Genomic DNA, 19,662 nt, shown 5'->3' on the forward strand with positions numbered 1-19,662 from the left:
CGCGCGCCCGAGGACTCCGCGCCCGGAAGCGACCGCCACCGCCGCCGACCCTTGCCGACCGCCTCCGACCGCCGCCGACCGCTGCGACCGCCGCCGACCGCCGCCGACCGCCGCCGACCGCCGCCGACCGCCGCCGACCGGCCGGCATGCGCCCGGCCGACGGGTCGCCGACCGCCGCCGACCGCCCTCCGGCGCGCAACGACCTGGACTAGGGGCACGACCGCCGGAAAAGATGCTGGCCCTCGCGATGCGACGCGAACACCCCACAGGACGGGGCGGCTTCGATCCCGCCAACCCCCTCGCGGGCTTCGAGCACCTCCAGCAGGCCGGCCCCTTCGGCGCCCCTGCCGACCGCCTCCGCGACCCCGCCAACCCCCCGGAGAACGAGCCCGAGCTCCAGGAGTTCGTCGACATCGCTCAGGTGCAGCAGCTGCTCCAGCAGCAGCACCACCAGGACCAGCACCAGCAGCAGCCCGCCCCCGGCGCCGGCGCCTCCTGCGTCTGGGGCGCCGTCTATCCGCCCCCGCCGCCCGCCATCGGATATCCTCATCTCCATCACCACCATCATCACCCTCCACCCCCAGGTAATACCCCGGCCCTGTCTTCCTATTTTCCGCTCTCGAGCCTCGAGTTCACTCGCTTTGTGCGGTTCCGTCGACCCGATTCTCGAGTTCGTCCCGTCATGTTTCGCGGACGACTTTCCGTTGACCGATTACGCGGTTTTGAGACGATGCGGAATTTTTCCTTTCAATTTATTGGGAAATTAGGAAATCTGTACGAACTCGAGGATGGGGCGCCGGGAGCGAGCTTGCTCGTCACCGTCGGAAAGCCCTCGCGGAATGCCGACTTTCCGTACTAACGCTGACGGCCGATCGGGTGCTTTTGCGATTCGGAGATTGGGCACGCGCGACCGACTCCGATGGGGGAGATTTTGCGCTCCCGATCCATCGATAATTATCGATCGATCGCGCGATGACTGGAATACCTGGAGACGGTATTTCATGGGTGTGTCCTCTGCCGTCGCCGCCGTCGCTGGGCCGGGCGAGACCAATAAAGGAGTGCTCGATTTTCCCTCGGAGTTTCCTGCGATCGAGAAATCCCGCTAAGTGGTATCCTTCCATACTTTCGGCAATTTTCTTACGGTGATCATTTTTGGAAATTTCGCCTTCGGCTCGCGCGGAGGAAATCCGAGGCTTTCGAGAGACGTTTAGAGCCGCTCGAAGCGAGCGACGGCCCCGTCGGGGCTGGTCGACGGAAGTCGGATAACGCGAGATAACCGAAGGCCCGATTTCACGGCCGGAAAACCGTTCTTTTTCGTTGGACCCTCCGACACGTGTCGCAGGTTCCACGATTCATGATTCTGGATCTGACATATAAATCCTGAGGGAATCTAATTCACGCGGTTAAATTTGCACCTATCGATTTGCCCAGTTTCTACGTGGCGACCTATCGTTCGTCGGGTGGAAAATCTCCGGAAAATCGAGGGATTTGTTCTGACGTCCCGAGAGTTTTTACCATTCTTTGGTCATTTCTTATACATCTTCGCTCTTAGAGTTCTCGACGCGGTTCTTCTTTCTATCGCGCCGTTAACTCGCGATTTTTGCGATTTTTTCTCGAAAAGAGACATTCGGAACGGACTCCATTCCCGCTCCCCGTTGCCCAAATGTTCCAAATGACGTCACTCCAGTTTCTGGATGACGACACGGTCGCGAGTGTCCACTCTTGCTCGGTCCTCGGATTTGTCGTCGGGTCCGGGCTCCTCTTACGCAGTGTCGCAACTATAATAGGTAGAGGAGGCTCCCCTCTCGCGAGTGTCCGCACTGTCCCTCTTCGCTTTTCAATTTCCTCCCCACCTTCGGATGAAGCAAACTCGGAGAAAAATTGCTACATCTCCAAGAGTCGGCATTCCCTCTGTCTCTGAAATTTTTCCGATTTTCTTTTAGCTTAGATATCCGCACTTGTGCTCCCTCGATTAGTCCATCGTTTATTTTCACACGGTCGGTAATTAGACTAGCGATCGGTTATATGCCTGGCCCCTTTTCGTACCTCGTACGTGAAAGGAATAAAACCCCCCACCGACTTTAACTCAAAGTTTCCATTTTCGTTCGCGCACCAGGGAATCCTGAAAATCTGAGAAATTTCCACAGCGTTACTCCGCTTTTCCGAGGCGCGAAAGCGGGCCAAGTCTTCGGCCGGCCCAGATAGCACTCCGAAAATACCCGTTCCAGCTATTCGGAGAGCACGTACGTCGGGCGCGATTTTTCGGGAACTTCTTACGAATTTTTTGACGTTAGGTCCCGCGCGATCAGCTGATCGGCCGTCACGCGCCCCGCGCGCCTCGTCGGGTTCCGCGTTATGGTCGCCGTTACGACCGCTGTTACGGTCGTCGTCACGGTCGTTGTTACGACCGCCGTCACGGTCGTCATAAAAAATGACGTCGGCATCTGTGACGAAACGATCTCGCTTCGATTTGTGCGTAGATTCGCCGAAAAATCGGGACTTGATCGAACAGCTGATCGACCGTCACGCGCGTCTCCTCGGGTCCCGCGTTACGGTCGTATTTACGACCGCCGTCACGGTCGTCGTCCCGAATTACGTCACCGAGTGGTGACGAAACGACCTCGCGCCGATTCGCGCGTAGATTCGTCGTAAAACCGGGGCCGTAACCCGCCGACGTCGCAGCGGACCCGGGAAAAGTCGCGATTAGCCGCGAAGGTGGACGCACGTGCTCGCGCGCCCTCACGTGCGCCGATACGGCGTGGGTGCCGATAAGGCGGAACTGTCAAATCTCCACACGTGGCTCTGACGCGATCGAACGCTCGCCGATCCAACGCGCACTCGCTTTTACGAGCGCGGCCACGCGCGAGTAGAGCCGCGCGAATCGCTCGTGATAAGGCCCCCGCCCCGCGGTCCCTTATCGCGGATAGAACTTCCGCGAGAAAAACCACTGGAGTATTGGGTCGTTGGATATAAACATTTATATTTCATCGCTAATTTACGGGGAACCTCCGAAACCGGTGACTGGATTACGACCCTCTGGATTAAGGGAGGGTGGATGTGGCATCTAAGGGTTCAACCGTTCACGAGTCGTTTCAAAGATTACAACGTGAATGCGAAGACTATTGGGAAGGTAATGCCCACGAAGCTTCCTTTTTTAATAAGAAGTTTTGTTAAATATCTGTAAATAATTTTGAAAAAATAGGAACTCGAGAATAGGGTTTGTGGGTATTTATCGAAGTCGAGCTCGCTAACCGGGCGTCGCAAATCGGGCGGAATCGGCGCCAGCTTCCGGGGGCGGAAGATCCCGCCCGGGGCGCTCGTGCGGCTCTCGAAGTCGCGCAAAAACCTGGCTCGAGCCCGCGTGACTCACCGCCGATCCAGCCGGATCGCCGTTGGGCGTGTAGGAAGGAGGCGGGCACGTAGGCAGGAGAGGTACAGTTAGGCCCTGGGAGGTACTCGGGTACCCGACTCGCGTATCGAGGGTGCGACTTTTTTCCAAGCCGGTCGCGTGCCAGAAAAGGGGGAAAAAAGGTGTCGGGAGCGTCCACGAGGGAAACGGTCCCGACTTCGTGTACCTCGAGGTCCGATCACCTCGGCCACACTTAGCGTGACATTTCCAAACTACGATCGATTGATTCAGAATCACCGGAATGAAAATAAAGTTAATCGGAGATTAACATCCGCAGTTCGGTAATCGACGCCAGGTGATAAACTTTAATCCGCGACTAAGGATTTTACCTCGAACGTCGGGGCGACCGACCTCAAGGCGCGGAAAGTCGAGGTCGACGAGACGGGGCGTAATTCACCCTCGGTGGTCGATATTAATTTTTCAAGGGGAAGGGGGCATCGTCCAGGAGGGACACGTGCGTAGTCGGGGCTCCTCGAAGGGGCGCAACGTCCTCCGTCCCGCGATCGAGGGTGAGGGGGTGCAGGCTCCGGGCTCGATCTCCGCGTGACTCACCGCGGGAGGAGTCACGTTGATATTTGGGGATGCTGGGCTCAGGTGGTTGCGTGGCGGCCCGAAATACCGGGGCTCGCCCGCGCAAACCCGACGCGACTCGCGCCGCGAATAGCTCGCGCCCACCGCCTCCGAGGGCGGGGTAATTTTAGATTTTGTTGTGCTCCGAGCGTACGTCGCGCGCGTCGCGCGCGTCGCGGCCGGGTGGGCAAGGAGCCGAGCGAGGCGCGTGGCGGCGCGCGTCGCGGCGCCCCTAATAGGGCGTCAGGTGGTCGCGCGGGCCCCGAGAGGAAGGAGGCGCCCTCGGGCGCGGGGGGCTCCGCGGGCCGACCCGCGCGCCACAGGTGTCCGCGGCGAAAGACGGGGGCGGGCCCGCGCGCCCGTATTTATACCCCCGGGGGCGCGCGCCACCCGAGCCGGCGGCTCCTCGGCCGGGTCCGCTATTTCGGGAGTCGGGAGCTCGGCCGCGATCGGGTGTCGCCTCGGGGCGAGATCGGGCGGCGCGAGGATCGATCGGGCGGCACTCGGCCGCTCGGGCTCGCGCGAGGCGGACGGGAGGTTTTCCGCGTAACGGGCGGCGGTTTCCTGGGCCGCGCGCGCTCGCCGCCACCCGCCGCCCCTTGGCGCGCGGCGGGCGACGGCGGCGCGCGCCGCGACCGACGTCACGGCTCGACGTCACTGGCGAACGGCCGCGGGAGGGGGCGCCGCCGGGTGGGGGGAGCCCGAGAGGAGAGCGGCGGCGAGCGCGCTCGCACACGGACGGCGCCGCGGAGCGGGGATTGGCCGGCGGTCGCTCGGCGCTTCCAAATATGGGACAGTCTCCGCGGTCCATTCATAAAACTACGGGGCGCGCCGCGGCTCGGCTCAGTTGGTGCGCGACCCCCACGCATCGCGCGTCCTCTGCACGTCCCGCGCCCGTATCCTCTAACCCGGTCCCGCGCGCGCGGGTGGCCGCGCGCACAGTCTCGGCTCGCCCGGACCCGCGCCCCCGCGGACGGTCGGACGCCCACGCGCGGCCGAGCGCCCCGTCGACGCCGCCCGCGTCGCCCGTCGTCCGTCGTCCGCCGCGGGCGGGCGCCCATGGCGCGGCCGCCCATCGATCGCGAGGTCTGACGCCGACCGACCGCCGACCGACCGCCGACCGACCGCCGACGAGCGCGCGATCCAGGGCCCGCAATAATTGCGTCGACCGACGATTCGACCCTAGGCGAGGTTGCGTGCCCGGCCGAGGAGGCCCCCGGGGACTCGCTCCAGAGGATGACGATGGACGGGATGGAGGTCGTGGGCTCGCAGACCCACGCGGCCGCCAGCCCCTTCCTGCTCTCGTCGCCGCCCCTGGGCCACCATCACCACCACCACCACCACCACCACCACGCGACCTTCAACCTCCAGGCGGTCCAGCTGAGCTTCGACGCCTGCCTGCCCTACAGCGCCGCCACCTCCGCGTCCGCCTCGGCCGCCTCCCCCGGCGCCGCCGCCCCCGGGCCCAAGGCCGCGCCCTCGCTGGCCCTGCACGCGCACCACGCCGCCCCCGGCGACGGCCCCGACCCGCCGCACCACCTGCGGCACCACCTGCAGCGCCTCGACGACCGGCACCGGCGCCCCGACGGGCCGCCCTCGCCCGCCGACCCCGAGCGCGCCGACGGCGAGCGCGACGACGACAAGGACGCCGCCCGGCCCGACGACCGCGACCCCCAGGACAAGGACAAGCCCGGCGACCTCAACACCCCCGTCACCACCAGCAGCGACCTGCCCTCCTTCTTCGGGCCCTCCGCCCTCGTCGAACCGCCTCCGATCTCAGGTACTGACCCGGAGACGTCCCCGTAGGAGTCGGACTTCGCCTAGAGGTCTCGTCGTCCCCCGCAGCAGGCGCCGCGGTTGCGTCTCCGCCTTCGAGGAGAGAGACTCGGGAACGATGCCGTCTCTCTTGCCTTTGCATTTCTTTTATTTTCTTTTATTTTCTTTTATTTACGGGCTTTCGCGAAAATCGATGCCGTCCGAAATTTAGTATCGAGCGAAGCCGGTCTCGGTCTCGGTCTTGCAGCTTGTGCAAGGGCAAACTCAATTTTGGTATCACGGCCTTAGTCTCGAGTTACTTTTCCAAAGCATAAATCGCTCGGCCCCGGTCGTATATTTTTTAAGGCCAGGATCGATTTCGCTCGCCACTGCCGAAATCGTCCGAGGGCCCGAAATTTCCACGGCGACCTTGACCATGACCATACCCACACCTGCCCCCTCTTCTAGGAGGCGCGACCCCGCGAGACCCCGGGCGTTCAAGGTCGCGCCACCGGCGTCGGGACGCGCACGAGGTGCCGGGCTGACGTACGTCCCCCTCCGCGCCCTTCGAGCCCCCGCGGCGCCTTCCCCTCCCCCCGCGAAATGGCTAATGTCGGACTCGCGATCAATACTCGGCGACCCCGACATTCGGAGACCCTCTCCTTTCCCGATCACTCCCCGCACCCCCTCCCCCGCGTTCATTCATGCTTCCACCCACCCACCCACCACCCACTCACCCTCCGCGCGCCGATAACCCGGCAACCCTGACTTTCCGTGGCGCACTTTCGCCTTCCCGACGCCGCTTTACGGGGGAGGCCATCTTTTTCTTTTTTTCTCTCTTTCTCTTTCGGCTTTCCGATTTTTCCCGAATTTCCGGATTCTCGTTTATCGAAGCGCTATGCATTACCGATAGAGATGTTCCGCTCCGATATCGGCCGGTATCGGGATCCGTTTCCGGAGGGACTGACAGGCCGGTTAGCGGACACGCTCCGCGGGGTAATGGAATGGACGTGCCGATCGATGCGATTACCGTGACGCCACCGACGTGCGTGCAATCCGCGGCTACAGGTTGATTGATATCGAGGACTGGTCGAGGCTTGAGCTTCGGTCGTGTAAACAATGAGGGGCGCGTGGATACCAGTCGTAATGAAGCGGTGGCGGGGAGAGGCGCCGAGGACACCTTTGGAGATTTCATCGAGCGGGTCGATGCGATATCGGTCTTGGTCTTGTAGTTTCGGTCTTCGGGTTTTGGTCGTGCACTTGTTTACCTTATTGTACTCGTCTAGCAGTCTTGGTCTTGGTCCTGGAAAAAGTGCGATCGTGCTAGATCGTAGGACTAAGATCGATCTTGCTGGCGTTGCGTCTCGGTCTTGGGAAAAATACGAGGGGAGGAGGCCACGACCGATTTATTTCGCCATCGAGGGCAACCCGGGCAGGCAGGCTCGGGATCCGACGATTGTCTCCGGAGAGTCTCTCCGTTGACAATTAGCGCACCGAGGCGCGAGGGCAGGAAGTCAGGTCGGCCGGAAACGCACTACAGATAGGCCAGGTTAGGTTAGGCCGGGCGGGGCGTGCCAGTCGGCGATAAAGCAACCCCTATCAGCTGGCTTCCGGGCCGCGGAGCGCTCGTCCACGATTCGGAAGGCCGCGGTCGCTCCTCTCTTATCCGAGCCCTGACGTTGCTTGCAGGTAGCCTGGCGGGCGAGGACCTCTCCCTGGAGGAGGCCACGGTAGAGGAGGACGATGCAGGACCGGCGAGTCGGGACCACCATCAGCAACAGCAGCAGCAGCATCACCATCACCAGGAGGTGCGCGACGTGGGCCAACAGCCCAACAGTCCCAGGCACCACCAGGACGACCCCGAGAGGTGCAACGTCCTCCAGGGGGGCGTGATCCTGTACTCCGCCCCGCACTCGGCGCCCTCGATCTCCTCGGCGCCCTCGACCAGCGTCAACATCTGCAACGTTCCCACCCTGACCTACCGGGGGGTCTTCACGACGACCTGCACGCAGTCATCGCCGTTGAACCCGCTCCAGACGCAGCAGCAGCAGCAGTCCTCGGCGAGCCAGGAACTCTGGAGCTCGCTGCCCTCGCCGACCCTGACCCTCTCGGGGCAGCCCTTCCTGCACCCCTCTCTTCACGCCTCTCCCTACTCGGGGGAGACCGTCGAGCTCCTCCAGGTCGAATCCAAGCCCCCGGCCCCGCCGGGGTACCACGAGACCCCGACCTCCACCTCCGCCTGGCTGACCCCGCACGAGGAGGCCTACGATCCCAACCTCCTGGGCCACCACCCGCACCCGCACCCGCACCACCACCACCATCACCACCATCACCAGGAGGCCGCGCTCAAGCAGGAACCGGTCCCTGCTGCCGGGTACAACGCCAACGTGCAACAGCAGCCGCAGCAGCAGCAACAGCAGCCCCAGCAACAGGGCACCACCAGCTCCACCGGGGTGCAGCTCGCGGAGTACAACCCCAGCACCTCCAAGGGGCACGAGATCCTCTCTCAGGTGTACCAACAGAGCGCTTTGCCGCTCAGGCTCGTCCCGGTCAAGCCCAGGAAGTACCCCAACCGACCCAGCAAGACTCCCGTCCACGAGAGGCCCTATGCTTGCCCCGTCGACGGCTGCGATCGCAGGTTCTCCCGCAGCGACGAGCTCACGCGGCACATCCGCATCCACACCGGGCAGAAACCCTTCCAGTGCCGCATATGCATGCGCTCCTTCTCCAGGAGCGACCATCTTACCACCCATGTACGCACTCACACCGGGGAGAAACCGTTCTGCTGCGACCAGTGCGGCAGGAAGTTCGCCAGGAGCGACGAGAAGAAGAGACACGCCAAGGTGCACCTCAAACAGAGGATGAAGAGGGAGGCCACGCACTCGAATTCAAGGAGCCACCAGCAGACCCACGCCTCGCCCACCTGTAATCAGTGATCGGCATCGAACCTGGACATCGCCCGGGGAGAGACCCGCCGGCGAAGACCCACCTCGCGCCGATGACTTCCTCCAGAGGAACTTTCTGCCTTTTCGTGTCTTTCGGATCTGTCCGATCGTCCTTTCCCCTGACCGTGTCCCGGACACGTTAAACCCGGTCGCTCCTCCCCGCTGCGAGCATCCTCCTCCCCTTGTCCTCCTCCTTATCACCCGTCGCCTATCACTCGCCTCCCCTGTCGCAGCGCCGACCACCACGCCATCTGTAATTATTATCGTGATCATTGTTATTGAATGGGAATTCTCGTGTGTACATATGTATATATATACCGAGTCACATGGATAGGTACGTTGTTGTAGGTATACATAGGTATATATATATATGATTATATGCGCGCGGGGCGCGGGGACGCGCTTCACGGGCCTCCGTAACTAAATGGTGGACTCTCGCGATTCCCGATTCTCTTTCGAATTTATCCCGTGAAGCACGACGCGAAGAGCTCGGGGCGTCTCGGAGGAGATCGAACGTCCTCCATATTTTCTTCTCCGTTCATTTCTTATGCCGGAATTAAAATGGCTCCATCTTGAAATACTCGATTCTCGTAAAAGTAAAAGAAAGTACACCCGTTGGGTGTTTTTTTTTTTTTTTCGCGATATTAAGGTCTCGTCGAAATTGGTCATCGCGGTGAGATCATTCGAGGGTTAAGGGAGGAATCTTGAAAGGCATTTTTGACAATGGAGAACGAATGGGGACGCTCGATTTCCTCGGTGCTCGCCGAGGACGGTTTTCAGGAATCGTTAGAATCCCTGCAATTCTCGGCTGCTTTTACCCTTTGGCTAGGAAAAGCGCCTAAAGGCGTCCGACGTTTGGTCCAATATTGCCTGCACGGTTAGAGGAATTTCGTCCATATGTCGATATGGCACCGTGTTCAAAGGGGGAAGGCGCTTCGAGCTCCGACGGGGTTTCGAGGGAAACCCGTGCCCTTCGCGAAACCGCGGAACTGCAAGTTCGCGTCGGCATTGCACGCGTTTCTAAGTGGCGAAGCCGAAGCCGCGACCAAGTGTCTTTCAACCGCTCAATGTAGCCTCGTAGGACGGGCCCGAGCCCGGAGAGGTTTTCTATTCGCACCCGGCGAGCAATTACCCTCGAGAATCGAAACGTCCAATTCGGATCGAAGACAATCCCTTGACGCCGCCGCGAATTCCTCGCCCGATAGAGAGAGAGAGATTTAACCCCTTGACGCACAGATTTGTTGAAAAAACCCGGCCAAAAAAATCAATGTTTCTTTTTTTTAAACACTAGAACATTGCCTTGGCAAAAAAAATATAATTCTCGATTGTATTCGAGGGTGGAAAATTATAGTAGCATAAAATACAACGCCCCTCGAATTATCTCGAGTGTGGACAGTTTGGCCGTTTAGCGCACTCGAATTAACTCGAGCCCACTAGTTAAGGGGTTAAGGCGCTACGAAAGTCGTCGACCGCTCGTGAGGACTTTTCTCCAAACCGAGTCTACCGAATCTTTCGTAACGTTGTCATGTTAACGGGTAGGCCCCAAGGAAGGTCTCCCCACCCATGAATTCTCAATTTCTTCGTGAGTATCTTTAATTAATTATATGTTAATAAAACGTCGCATTGTTGAGGACTTTGCGGCCTTCCTTGGGGCCTCCACATTCGCCTGGGGGAGTCTCGGAAGGTGCTCGGCTCCAGCGAGCGATTAACTTATTTAGGGTGGATTTCGCGATTCCGAGGTGGCGAACCGGATAGAAAAGGAGAGAGCGAGCTATCTTTTGCACGGCGAGTGAGAGAGACGCCGCAGATGTGCAATCGGGAGGTCCGTCTCCCTCTTGGGGTTTCCTCTTTACGCAGAGGCCCGCGTCGTTTTCTAGATTATCGATTTCGCGCCGATTAATATTATGTATATGTTGCTCTATTTATTAACACGACGTGTATGTACATATACACAGATATACATATTATACATACATCTCTCTCAATCCATATATATATATATACATACTGTTAAAGTGAAATCATTATTTTTATTACGTCGTCGGTGGAACACAACGTGCGTTGCGTTATAAATAAAGCGCGCGGGCGCTACGAGAGTATGCGTGTTACATGTCTATACACATATATACGTATATGTGTATACACGTGCGGCCATTTGGAAATATATATACATATATATATATATGTATGAATCGCGCACGCGTCCCGAGGTGTCGATCAGTTTTTCTACGCGCGAGGATCTATCGTATCGATATGTGTTAACTATTAACGATTTAAACCGCAGGTGAGACGCGCGGACGGTGCTCCGAGTGCAACGCACTTAAAAAAAGTAAGGAAAGAGATTAAATAAAATCGAGTCCAACTACCTGTAATTCGCGCGGCGAGTCGAGGGCGGGCCACGCTCCTACGATAATCAATTAACAGAGAAATACAAGTTAACGAGATGAACCGTACTCGGGTGGATTTATTCGACGAGGCCCCTACTTGGTTTAAGTCAAACGCCTATTCTTTGAATTAACGTTTTACTAACATTTCACCAGGATAGGGGGTAACGGTCGGTGCACACGCCTCACCAGTTATCACCTCGCGGCCCTTATCGGCCCCAAAGTCTGGGATCTTCGGATCTCGGGTGAGCATCGATTACTCGACGGGCACGCGCTCGTCGGCGCGCGCCGGCGAATGACTCGCTCTTGGGTTAGTCTCCGGCGGCGCTTTCTCGGCCGAGAAGACCCAATATCTCTCTCTCTCGAGACCGACTCTCCATCGGGCACGAGCCTCCTCTCTCGTCTAATGCCAATCGAGTCGAATTCAATTCCATTCGATCCCCCCTCGGCGGGATGGCCGCGGACGTGTCCGGCATTCGTGGGGCCGATCCTCCTTTTTTAACGGCCCCTTTTTACGAGTCTACCAACGCCTATCCACCTGGTCTCGCAGGCAGTCGGGACGGATCCGTCGATCGCCGATTAACTGTCCGGGGACCACCCAGGAACGACTGCATAAAGACACCTGGGAAGGGAAAAGATAACGCCGTGAAACGAGAGAAAATAAGAGGAGGCGCGGGTTTACCCTTGTTCTCGCCCCGTCTTTTTATATCGGAATAGATAACGCGGAGATTTACACCTGGGCCCTGATAGGGGGACGGCTTGTCGCGCCTTGTCCCGAGAAAGAGACGTCCGGTTCCCGGTTTCTAGGTAAATCCGGACTCTCCGGTAATCGAGGACCTCGACGGGGATTCGGCCTCCCGATTTGGCGATCGGCTCCGCTCGGCCTCCGGATTGGCCGGGATTAGGAGCCAATTAAGGTGATATGAAAGGGTCATTCTATATACATATATGTCTAAACTGAAAGTGAAAATATTTATCAAGCTTTTCTCCAAACTGGGTGCACCGAATTATCCGAAACCTTACCCACGTCATTATGGAGTCCCTAAGGAAGAACGCGAATAATGACTCGGTGAGCCCAGTTTGGAAAATAATTTTATAAATATATTGACGGTTTGATATGTTTAGAATGAACATTTCGTAACACCTTAAGGGCGCCGAGACAGCCGTCGATTCGCAGAAACTTCCTGGAAGGTGCGCCGAAATAGAGTCATACGCCAATTAACTGTGCATCATGCCGGATGATTAACGCGACACCTCGGGGTCGAGACATTTCCTTCGATGTTTATGCTAAATCGAGCGGTCTTGGGCGAAGAAATGGTTTCTTCTCGTTTCTTCGAGCGGAGACGAACCTCGCCGTGTTCTATCTTAATGCGGCACGAGTTAGCGAAATTGACGAATTCCTGCTTCTGGATCAAGAATCGCGGCGGCAAGACGAGGTCTAGTGGCGGCTGCAGCTCTTGGCTCGTTTCTTTTTCTTTTTACTCCAGAGGTGGTTTTTATCGGGATTAAATTTTTTTACCTGTTCACTCGGATCGCAGAGACGTACGTTCTTCCTAGTCTGGAACGTATTGCGCAGATTATCCCAAGAGATTAGAGTTTCTGCTTAAAATAAACCTTTTTAATACTCGTCGTCGCAGGAACGTAATTTCTTCCTAACCTAAAACGGACCATTTGAGGTATCTCTGAAAATTACGGAATTTCTGCTACCATACGAACCCTTCACAGGTTAATCCTCGCAGGGACGATGTACCTAACCTAGACCGTGCGAGTTAAATATCGTAATTGCCGAATTCCTTCGGTGGGTGATTAAATAACGATTCCCAGCCGGGCGGCGTCGGGATGACGCAAACCGACGGAGTCCTCCGCGGACGATTTGAAGATTTTGGACCACCCTGTACCCCGAGAGGCTTGCAATGGTACATAGGTGTACCTACGAGAGACAGTGCGAGAAGTGGGCAGGAGTGAGGCTGTGAGAGCACGTCTATAAATAGGCCCAAGACCGAGATGAGGCCTCCTCTGCACCTCGCGGTCTCCCAGCCTCCCTCGCCTTCTCTCGCTCGGCGTCTCTCTCCCACCAACGGTCGCGGCATAGCGGGGTCCTTCTCGGCGCTCCGCGGCCGCCTCCCTCGCGCCCGCCGCGCACGCGCAGGCTGCTCTCTCTCTCGCACGCCCTGCGCGCGCGCATGGTGCCTTCTCGCTCGCACCCCCCACCCCTCCGCGGCGACTCTCGCTCACGGCATCTCGAGTGCGTGGCGCGCGAGAGAGACGCCCGCATTCGGCCGGCGGACGGGGGAGAGAGAGGACGACGCGCACCTATATACGTGTGTACTCGGCGGAAAAAAAATGGAGAAGGCAGTTGCCACCCGCCCGCAAGCACCGCCGTTCCCGGAGCCGACTTTCGACGCGGCCTTTTTCGACGCTCCCGAAACCCGAGAGGTCCGTTTTCGATTTTCGCCCGCCTTCGGGAAATCGGCCCGGCGCGTGCGCCCGACTCCGAGAGGCGACCTGGAAGGTCGATTACGATACGCATCGACCCTGGAGGTATCGATAATTGCCCGGAATGGGACCGGCGAGGGGATCCCCGAGGAGGCCCTTGCAGGGAAACCCGATCGATGCGGCGAGATGCACCTCTTGGGATGTACGCACTTTCGCTCCACCCGGACACTCTAAAAATATTTAGGAGGCCGACGGAGACGAGGCGAGCCCGCCACCTGCCGCGGCCGATCCGAAAAGGCGGGTTTTCCGAAAATCCGAAACTTTACGTCCCCTTTGAATTTCCACCTACCCGTGCATCCACGATACCCTCGTCGAGTCGATACATACTTTTATACCGAATATTTTAAGATACACTTTTGCCCTTTTAAATCGGATACAAACATATTTCTTTCGTTCGGTAAATTTTTTTTTTTTTTAGAGAGCAGATGCTTTCGGAGGACCTCAAAAGCGGGCACCCATCCGGCGCAAGAGCCGGGCCGACGAGGTTTAACTCGAGCGGCTTTCCGAGCGAGCATTCCCGCCGGGAGGCCGGTCGGTCCGCCTGCCACACCCGGGCGCGATTAAACCTGTTGCCGCTCGTAGGCTCGGGGCCTGGCCGGGGATGCAGAAAGAATATCGGTACACTCGAAATATCGACACCTCGCCTCCCGCGGGCCTGCCTACGTGCCTCGGAAAACGCGTCGCCGCGCCGCGAGCGCGCGGCCACGCCCGCCCCGTCTCTCCTGGACCGCCAGGGATGCTGGAGAAAAAAACAATCCCCCCTATCCCCTACGTCCGTACATCCGATACCGTCCTTACAGACCCGAATATAAATATCGCATCAATTCGCATAGAAAATGGTGTAGACATTCGGCGAGACGACGGCTCGCGAGAAAGAGAGAGAAGAGAAAATGAACCTGACCTCTACGACCAGGGAAATGATTTTAGGATTTGTCAAGTTACGATTCGTAAAGGCTCTTTCAGTAGTTGGATGTCCCCTCTAGAGACTGGGGCCTGTTTCGGGAATTTCTCCGCGTGTAGGGGTATTTTACCCGATAAAATTCTCCTATTAGGCACAGGAAGACATGGTGAAATTTCAGATTAATTAATCTTATTTTTATTTAATTAATATTCATCAATTTCATGTACCGAAATCTGGCGGCGAGTGCTCGGTGCCGTTCGCCCATGTTTTTTTTAAGCGTTTCGCGTAAAACTGCCGAGTTTCCTGATTTAGGTGGCGAGTGCTTATATCAAGGGTCGAGGAGAGACATTTTCTCGGTTTAAGTCTCCTCTTTGATCCGCCTCGGCGGTACATCCGCCCGCGACTGCATGCCGCAGCTCGGCCGTGACCGTGACGAGTTTCGAGGTGCACACCCTCGCCACGTGGGCCGACGTGGACTGACGAGGACCGACGCGGACCGTCGGACGCGATCGATGCGACTTCCAACGCGTGACGTAACGTCGCCGCTCGTTGCACTTGCACCCGCACTCGCCTTTCGCTTTCCAACGGCCGCCCCCCGGCGGGAGGACCTGCGACCTCCCGGACCGCAAACTCTTTTCCACGCTCCACGGTTTTAATTTTCTTTTCCCATCCCCCATTTCACCGGAATAAATCCAAACCCCATCGCGATCCCCGAGGATCCACCGAGGCGAGAGGATCGAACTTCCGGTTCCTCCCCCCACGAATCCGCGTAAATCCTGGACGATAGGTCTCGTCGGAGAGCTGGCGTCATTGCGCGTACCCCCCACGAAGGAGGCTCTCGAATTACGCGGAGCACGTGACGCCATCGAGGAAGCAATTATATCCGGATGCCGGTCGGACCCACCCCGTCGAGGGTTAAGGTCGAGGAGATCCGCGGATTCCTCGGGGAGAGTGTCACGAGGGATCCTTGTGACGCAAAGGACGGACGAGGGAAGGGGGATCGTCGCGCGGTGTCGGTAAAAATGTCACCGGGGAGTCGCGAGGCTCCCTTCGAGTCGCGCCACCTCCCGGGGTTAAGGTCGGCGCCCGGGCGCGAGTGACGCAAAGGCGCCGCGGCAGGGGCGGGGGCGTCCATTGAGGCGTCGGCACGTGTGCGCCGGGGGGCGACGCGGGGGTTGCCTGGCAACCGGCGCGCCGCCGCAGGTTGCCCCTGGCAACCGTTGCGTCACCGTGGCGCCGCGTGACGTTACGCCGCTAGTGACCTTGACCGTCCAGCACCCCCCGGCCGGCGAACCCACCCCGCGGGCCAGCCACCCCTCGCGCCCCTGTAACCCCCCACCAGGCGGCGCGCCGCTCCTTCGCCACCATTCACTCGACCATCCATTCATAAGCCCGGCCGCCCTGGAGGGGCGCGAACGGACCTGGGGAGCGCTCGCATCCCGCCACCCCTGGTCCCCGTCGATCCTTTCGGCCAATCTTGAAACCTCCTCCCTACCCCGTTTCTCGATGCTTCCTTTCCTTATTTCGCACGCCCGAGAGGAAGGTCGACTCAAGGCCGAGTAGCGGTTGTAGTTCCTCCATTCATGAAGAAGTTGCGGTGACTCGCCGGTTTATCCCGATGTTGTGACAGGGGCCGCGAGCAATCGATCGCGTCAGTTTCTCGCTTTCCTCGGGAGAGAGGAGACCATGCGAGACGGAGGTGCCCCCCGGCGGTGTTAGGAGCCTCGAACGGGTGCCGGTTATCGATCCGACGATCGATCGCTTCCGGAGACGCTGGACCGTCGGCGGTGGTCGAGCCACGAGGTGAGTTGGAAAAAAATTCCCGTAGAGGGGTGGCGTCGATTGTTATCGATTTACCTTCCTATGTACGCCGGCTCGCGGCCGGCTGACTCGACGCGCGGCTTTTCCACTTGAGCGACGCGCCGTCCGCATTGCGACGCTCTGTACTTGCGATCGGTGCTTTTCTGTCATTAATAGAATTATACTTCTGTATTCTATTTGATAATATGACTACGCTTTAGGGTTTTTTTAGCTCTATTTCTGGTTTTTCGGCACGCGTGCGACAGTATTTTCGAGTTATTTTGTGGAAGGACCGACGCCATCTTGGATTTCAAATGAAACGGTAGACGCGGGTCTTTTGCGTAGTAAATAGCAGTTTAAATGTGGATGAGAACGTAATTCCATGAATACTTTAACGTTGTAGGTAATTATATCAATTCTGCATCGATTTGTGAGACAGGGGGGCGTTTTCAAAGAATTTATTTCTAACCAATGACAGAGAACGCATGGAGTCGACAGAATGACCGTTGAAACTTAAAGTGTAGGAATGGTCCCGCAATGGAATGATAACAATTTTTTATTGTACGTTGTAGAAACGAGAAATAGAGGTAATTATGCATGTATGTACATATCTTGCCGTCGATTTTACGTATTCTTAAGGAAATGTTATTTATGAATAGGTTGAGTCTCTCTTCTCAGCCACTGCAAAGCTTGCCGGTCCTCTTCTTTCTGTAGCAATGGCTCCAAAGTTGTGAGACACCTTTGATGATACGCGTTTAAATACTCGACCTGAAATATGTGATAATGCAGGAAATATTTAATTATTAGATTCCTTTATAGTAGACGTTTTAATGAATTATTTTTCATTTTTAGCAGTTACCTCGGTGTCGGTAAGCATCGAGAAATCGAGCAGTTTGGTCTGAATCGGGACGAGGGACACCGTTTCGAAGGTGAGAAATCCACGATTTTTGTGATTGTGAGGAGTCTGCGCTTTGACTACTAATTCGATATTCTCCAGTCGAATACCAAATTTACCATCCTCGTAATATCCAGGCTCTGGTAACATATGATAATACGTTTAACGGTATGCAATAATTAGTATTGTAAATTGGAAATAAGTTATGCCGTAATTATACCATTGGAAAGAAACATGCCAGCTTCGAGGCCAGGATCGTCGGGGTTTGGCCGCCAAGAGATCCCAATGGGTGATTCGTGCACATTTAAATAGGCACCGACTCCGTGTCCAGTACCATGAGAATAGTCCAGGCTGTAATAGTCGAAGTGGATATCCATGCAAAATGTCTTTTTAGTTTAGCTACATTCACTCACCCTACGGCCCACAAGTATCTACGTGGCAACGAATCTAGATGATTGCCTTGTATCTTCAATGGAAATATTGTTGTCGATAGCAAACATTGTCCCTTGAACACACGAGTGAAACATTCTCGTTCATAGTCTGACGGAATGCCAAAGTGTAGAGTCCTAGTGATGTCCGTCGTTCCATCTTGGTACTGTGCCCCGGAATCACATAGATAAATCTCTTGATCAGTTATCGGTACGTTTGTGGCAGGTGATGTGATATAGTGAATTATAGCAGCATGTGGTCCAACCGAAGATATAGTCGGAAAACTTAGCTGCACAAATTTATCTTGTTGCCTTCGAACAAATGAACACGAATTATGGTTTAACACTATTAGATTTAAAATACAGGAAGTACGTACTGCCTGAATTTTTCAAGTCGATCGGCCCCACTGATTTCTGTGATTTCTTTGTCTTTACTTTTGACTCGATCCTCTAGCCAAGAGAAATATTTGACGAGAGCTACCGAGTCTCTTATGTATGCAGCTTTCATTCCCTCGATCTCTACAGAATTCTTAATAGTCTTCATTAAACTAATAGGTGTAATGGTCGTGTGCTTCCTAACGTCTTTGCAGTCGTTGTGCAAGATGTAACTGGATGTATAACTAATCCACAGTTTCTCATTCTCTCCATTTACACAACTGTTTTGTTTTAAAAAGCTTCGCAATTCCTTGTATGGGTGATATTTTGGACATATACCTTCTTCTATTAAATGCTCTTTCGCTTCTGCCGTTAGTTTTGACTCTTCTACGAAGAAATGAACATCTTGCAATGTTATAACGACGTATGCAAAAAATACGGGGTTACAGGGTATGTCGGAACCTCTTAAATTAAGTACATAGGCAACATCGTCTAAGGCGGTAACAACAAGAGTTGTAACTTGATTCTTTTGCATTTCTCTTCGACAGTGTTCTATCTTGTCACCTGCCCTCTCTCCTGAATAAATCACTGGGTGAGGAAGAATGTTTTGTAATGTCAGCGGTGGCTGCTCTTCTCCCCATACTTCATCTACCAAGTTTTCTTTTAACGGTATCAAACGATGCCCAGCTGCGACAAGAGCATTGTCAAGAGGTACCCATGCTGCATAACTTATTAAGTTAGGATCAGCTCCAACTATCGACTTCGAAGGCAGATTGGAAACCAGCCATGCAGCCTCCGAAGGAGTATCCATCACTCCGTACTTCATCAATGTCCATGCATCAGGAGGATCAAATTCCTTCAATGCCTGGAGAAAGTATCGTCCATCCGTCCAAAGTAAGGCCTTATCCATGGTAATAATGGCAGTTCCAAAAGAACCACTAAATCCAGAGATGAAGCGACATCGCTGGTCACATTCCTTTATATACTCGGACTGATGAGCATCCTCCATCTTAACGACAAGTGCTTGAATACCTTTTCCTTCGACACCTGGGACCTTAACAGCTGCCATTAATTTTCGCAGCTTCTCTAGTTTCAACGCACCATTCTTACCTGCCATGGTTCCTTCCTGGCAAATAAAATGACATTTGCCATATACTTGGAAATACAATCTAATGTTAAAAAACTTTTAAAATTCACTTTGTAGGATGTACGTACACGTATAACTGCTATGTATCAGGTGTCACGTGTAAACTTCTTTACAACTTATTAATACCAACGTCCTTTAGGAGCAACTCAGTAACGCCTTGAACCAATTCACCTGGTTGAAATTCAGAAATATGTGTAACAAGATTGCAAAGTCATATACCTGTATTGTTATCACCAAGTTTTCATATCTGAGGTATCTACAGATTTATATTATATATCTATAAGTAAACTGTGATAAAATCATATATTTGTAAGATCAATGTCCAGGTGGCGTTATCCTTCTCGCTTCGATGTCAGAATTTATTTCCGTTGCTCGAAAAATTCGTTCCACAAATAGTATATAGATAAATAGTACGATAGCCAACGGATGGCGGCGCTGTAATCAGCATCTCTCTTGTGCCTCATTTCCATACACGCGGAAACTGCGCGGAATGAATGCGGAGCGCGGAACACAGAGATGGCTTAACCAATCAGCGTAATGCTTTAACCCTGACGCGC

At 55.7% G+C, this 19,662-nt stretch overlaps 2 protein-coding genes across 2 annotated transcripts; one reads left to right on the forward strand and one right to left on the reverse strand.

The window, feature by feature from the left end:
• Window positions 1-232: 232 nt before the first annotated feature.
• Window positions 233-9,574, forward strand: LOC105700249. The gene is made up of 3 exons (XM_012425923.1): window positions 233-584; window positions 5,166-5,759; window positions 7,424-9,574. The coding sequence occupies exons 1-3, from the start codon at window positions 233-235 to the stop codon at window positions 8,668-8,670; spliced, it is 2,193 nt and encodes a 730-aa protein (XP_012281346.1). The 3' UTR covers window positions 8,671-9,574.
• Window positions 9,575-16,703: 7,129 nt separating this feature from the next.
• LOC105700283 (xaa-Pro aminopeptidase ApepP) lies at window positions 16,704-19,488 on the reverse strand. The gene is made up of 7 exons (XM_012425980.1): window positions 19,325-19,488; window positions 19,174-19,261; window positions 17,961-19,084; window positions 17,569-17,895; window positions 17,376-17,506; window positions 17,120-17,295; window positions 16,704-17,028 (listed from the first exon to the last, which is right to left on the reverse strand). The coding sequence occupies exons 3-7, from the start codon at window positions 19,073-19,075 to the stop codon at window positions 16,906-16,908; spliced, it is 1,872 nt and encodes a 623-aa protein (XP_012281403.1). The 5' UTR covers window positions 19,076-19,084; window positions 19,174-19,261; window positions 19,325-19,488; the 3' UTR covers window positions 16,704-16,905.
• Window positions 19,489-19,662: the final 174 nt, after the last annotated feature.

Source organism: Orussus abietinus, unplaced genomic scaffold (genome assembly GCF_000612105.2).
Source record: "Orussus abietinus isolate OABI.00-Male unplaced genomic scaffold, Oabi_2.0 scaffold18, whole genome shotgun sequence".
Taxonomy (NCBI): Eukaryota; Metazoa; Arthropoda; class Insecta; order Hymenoptera; family Orussidae; genus Orussus; species Orussus abietinus.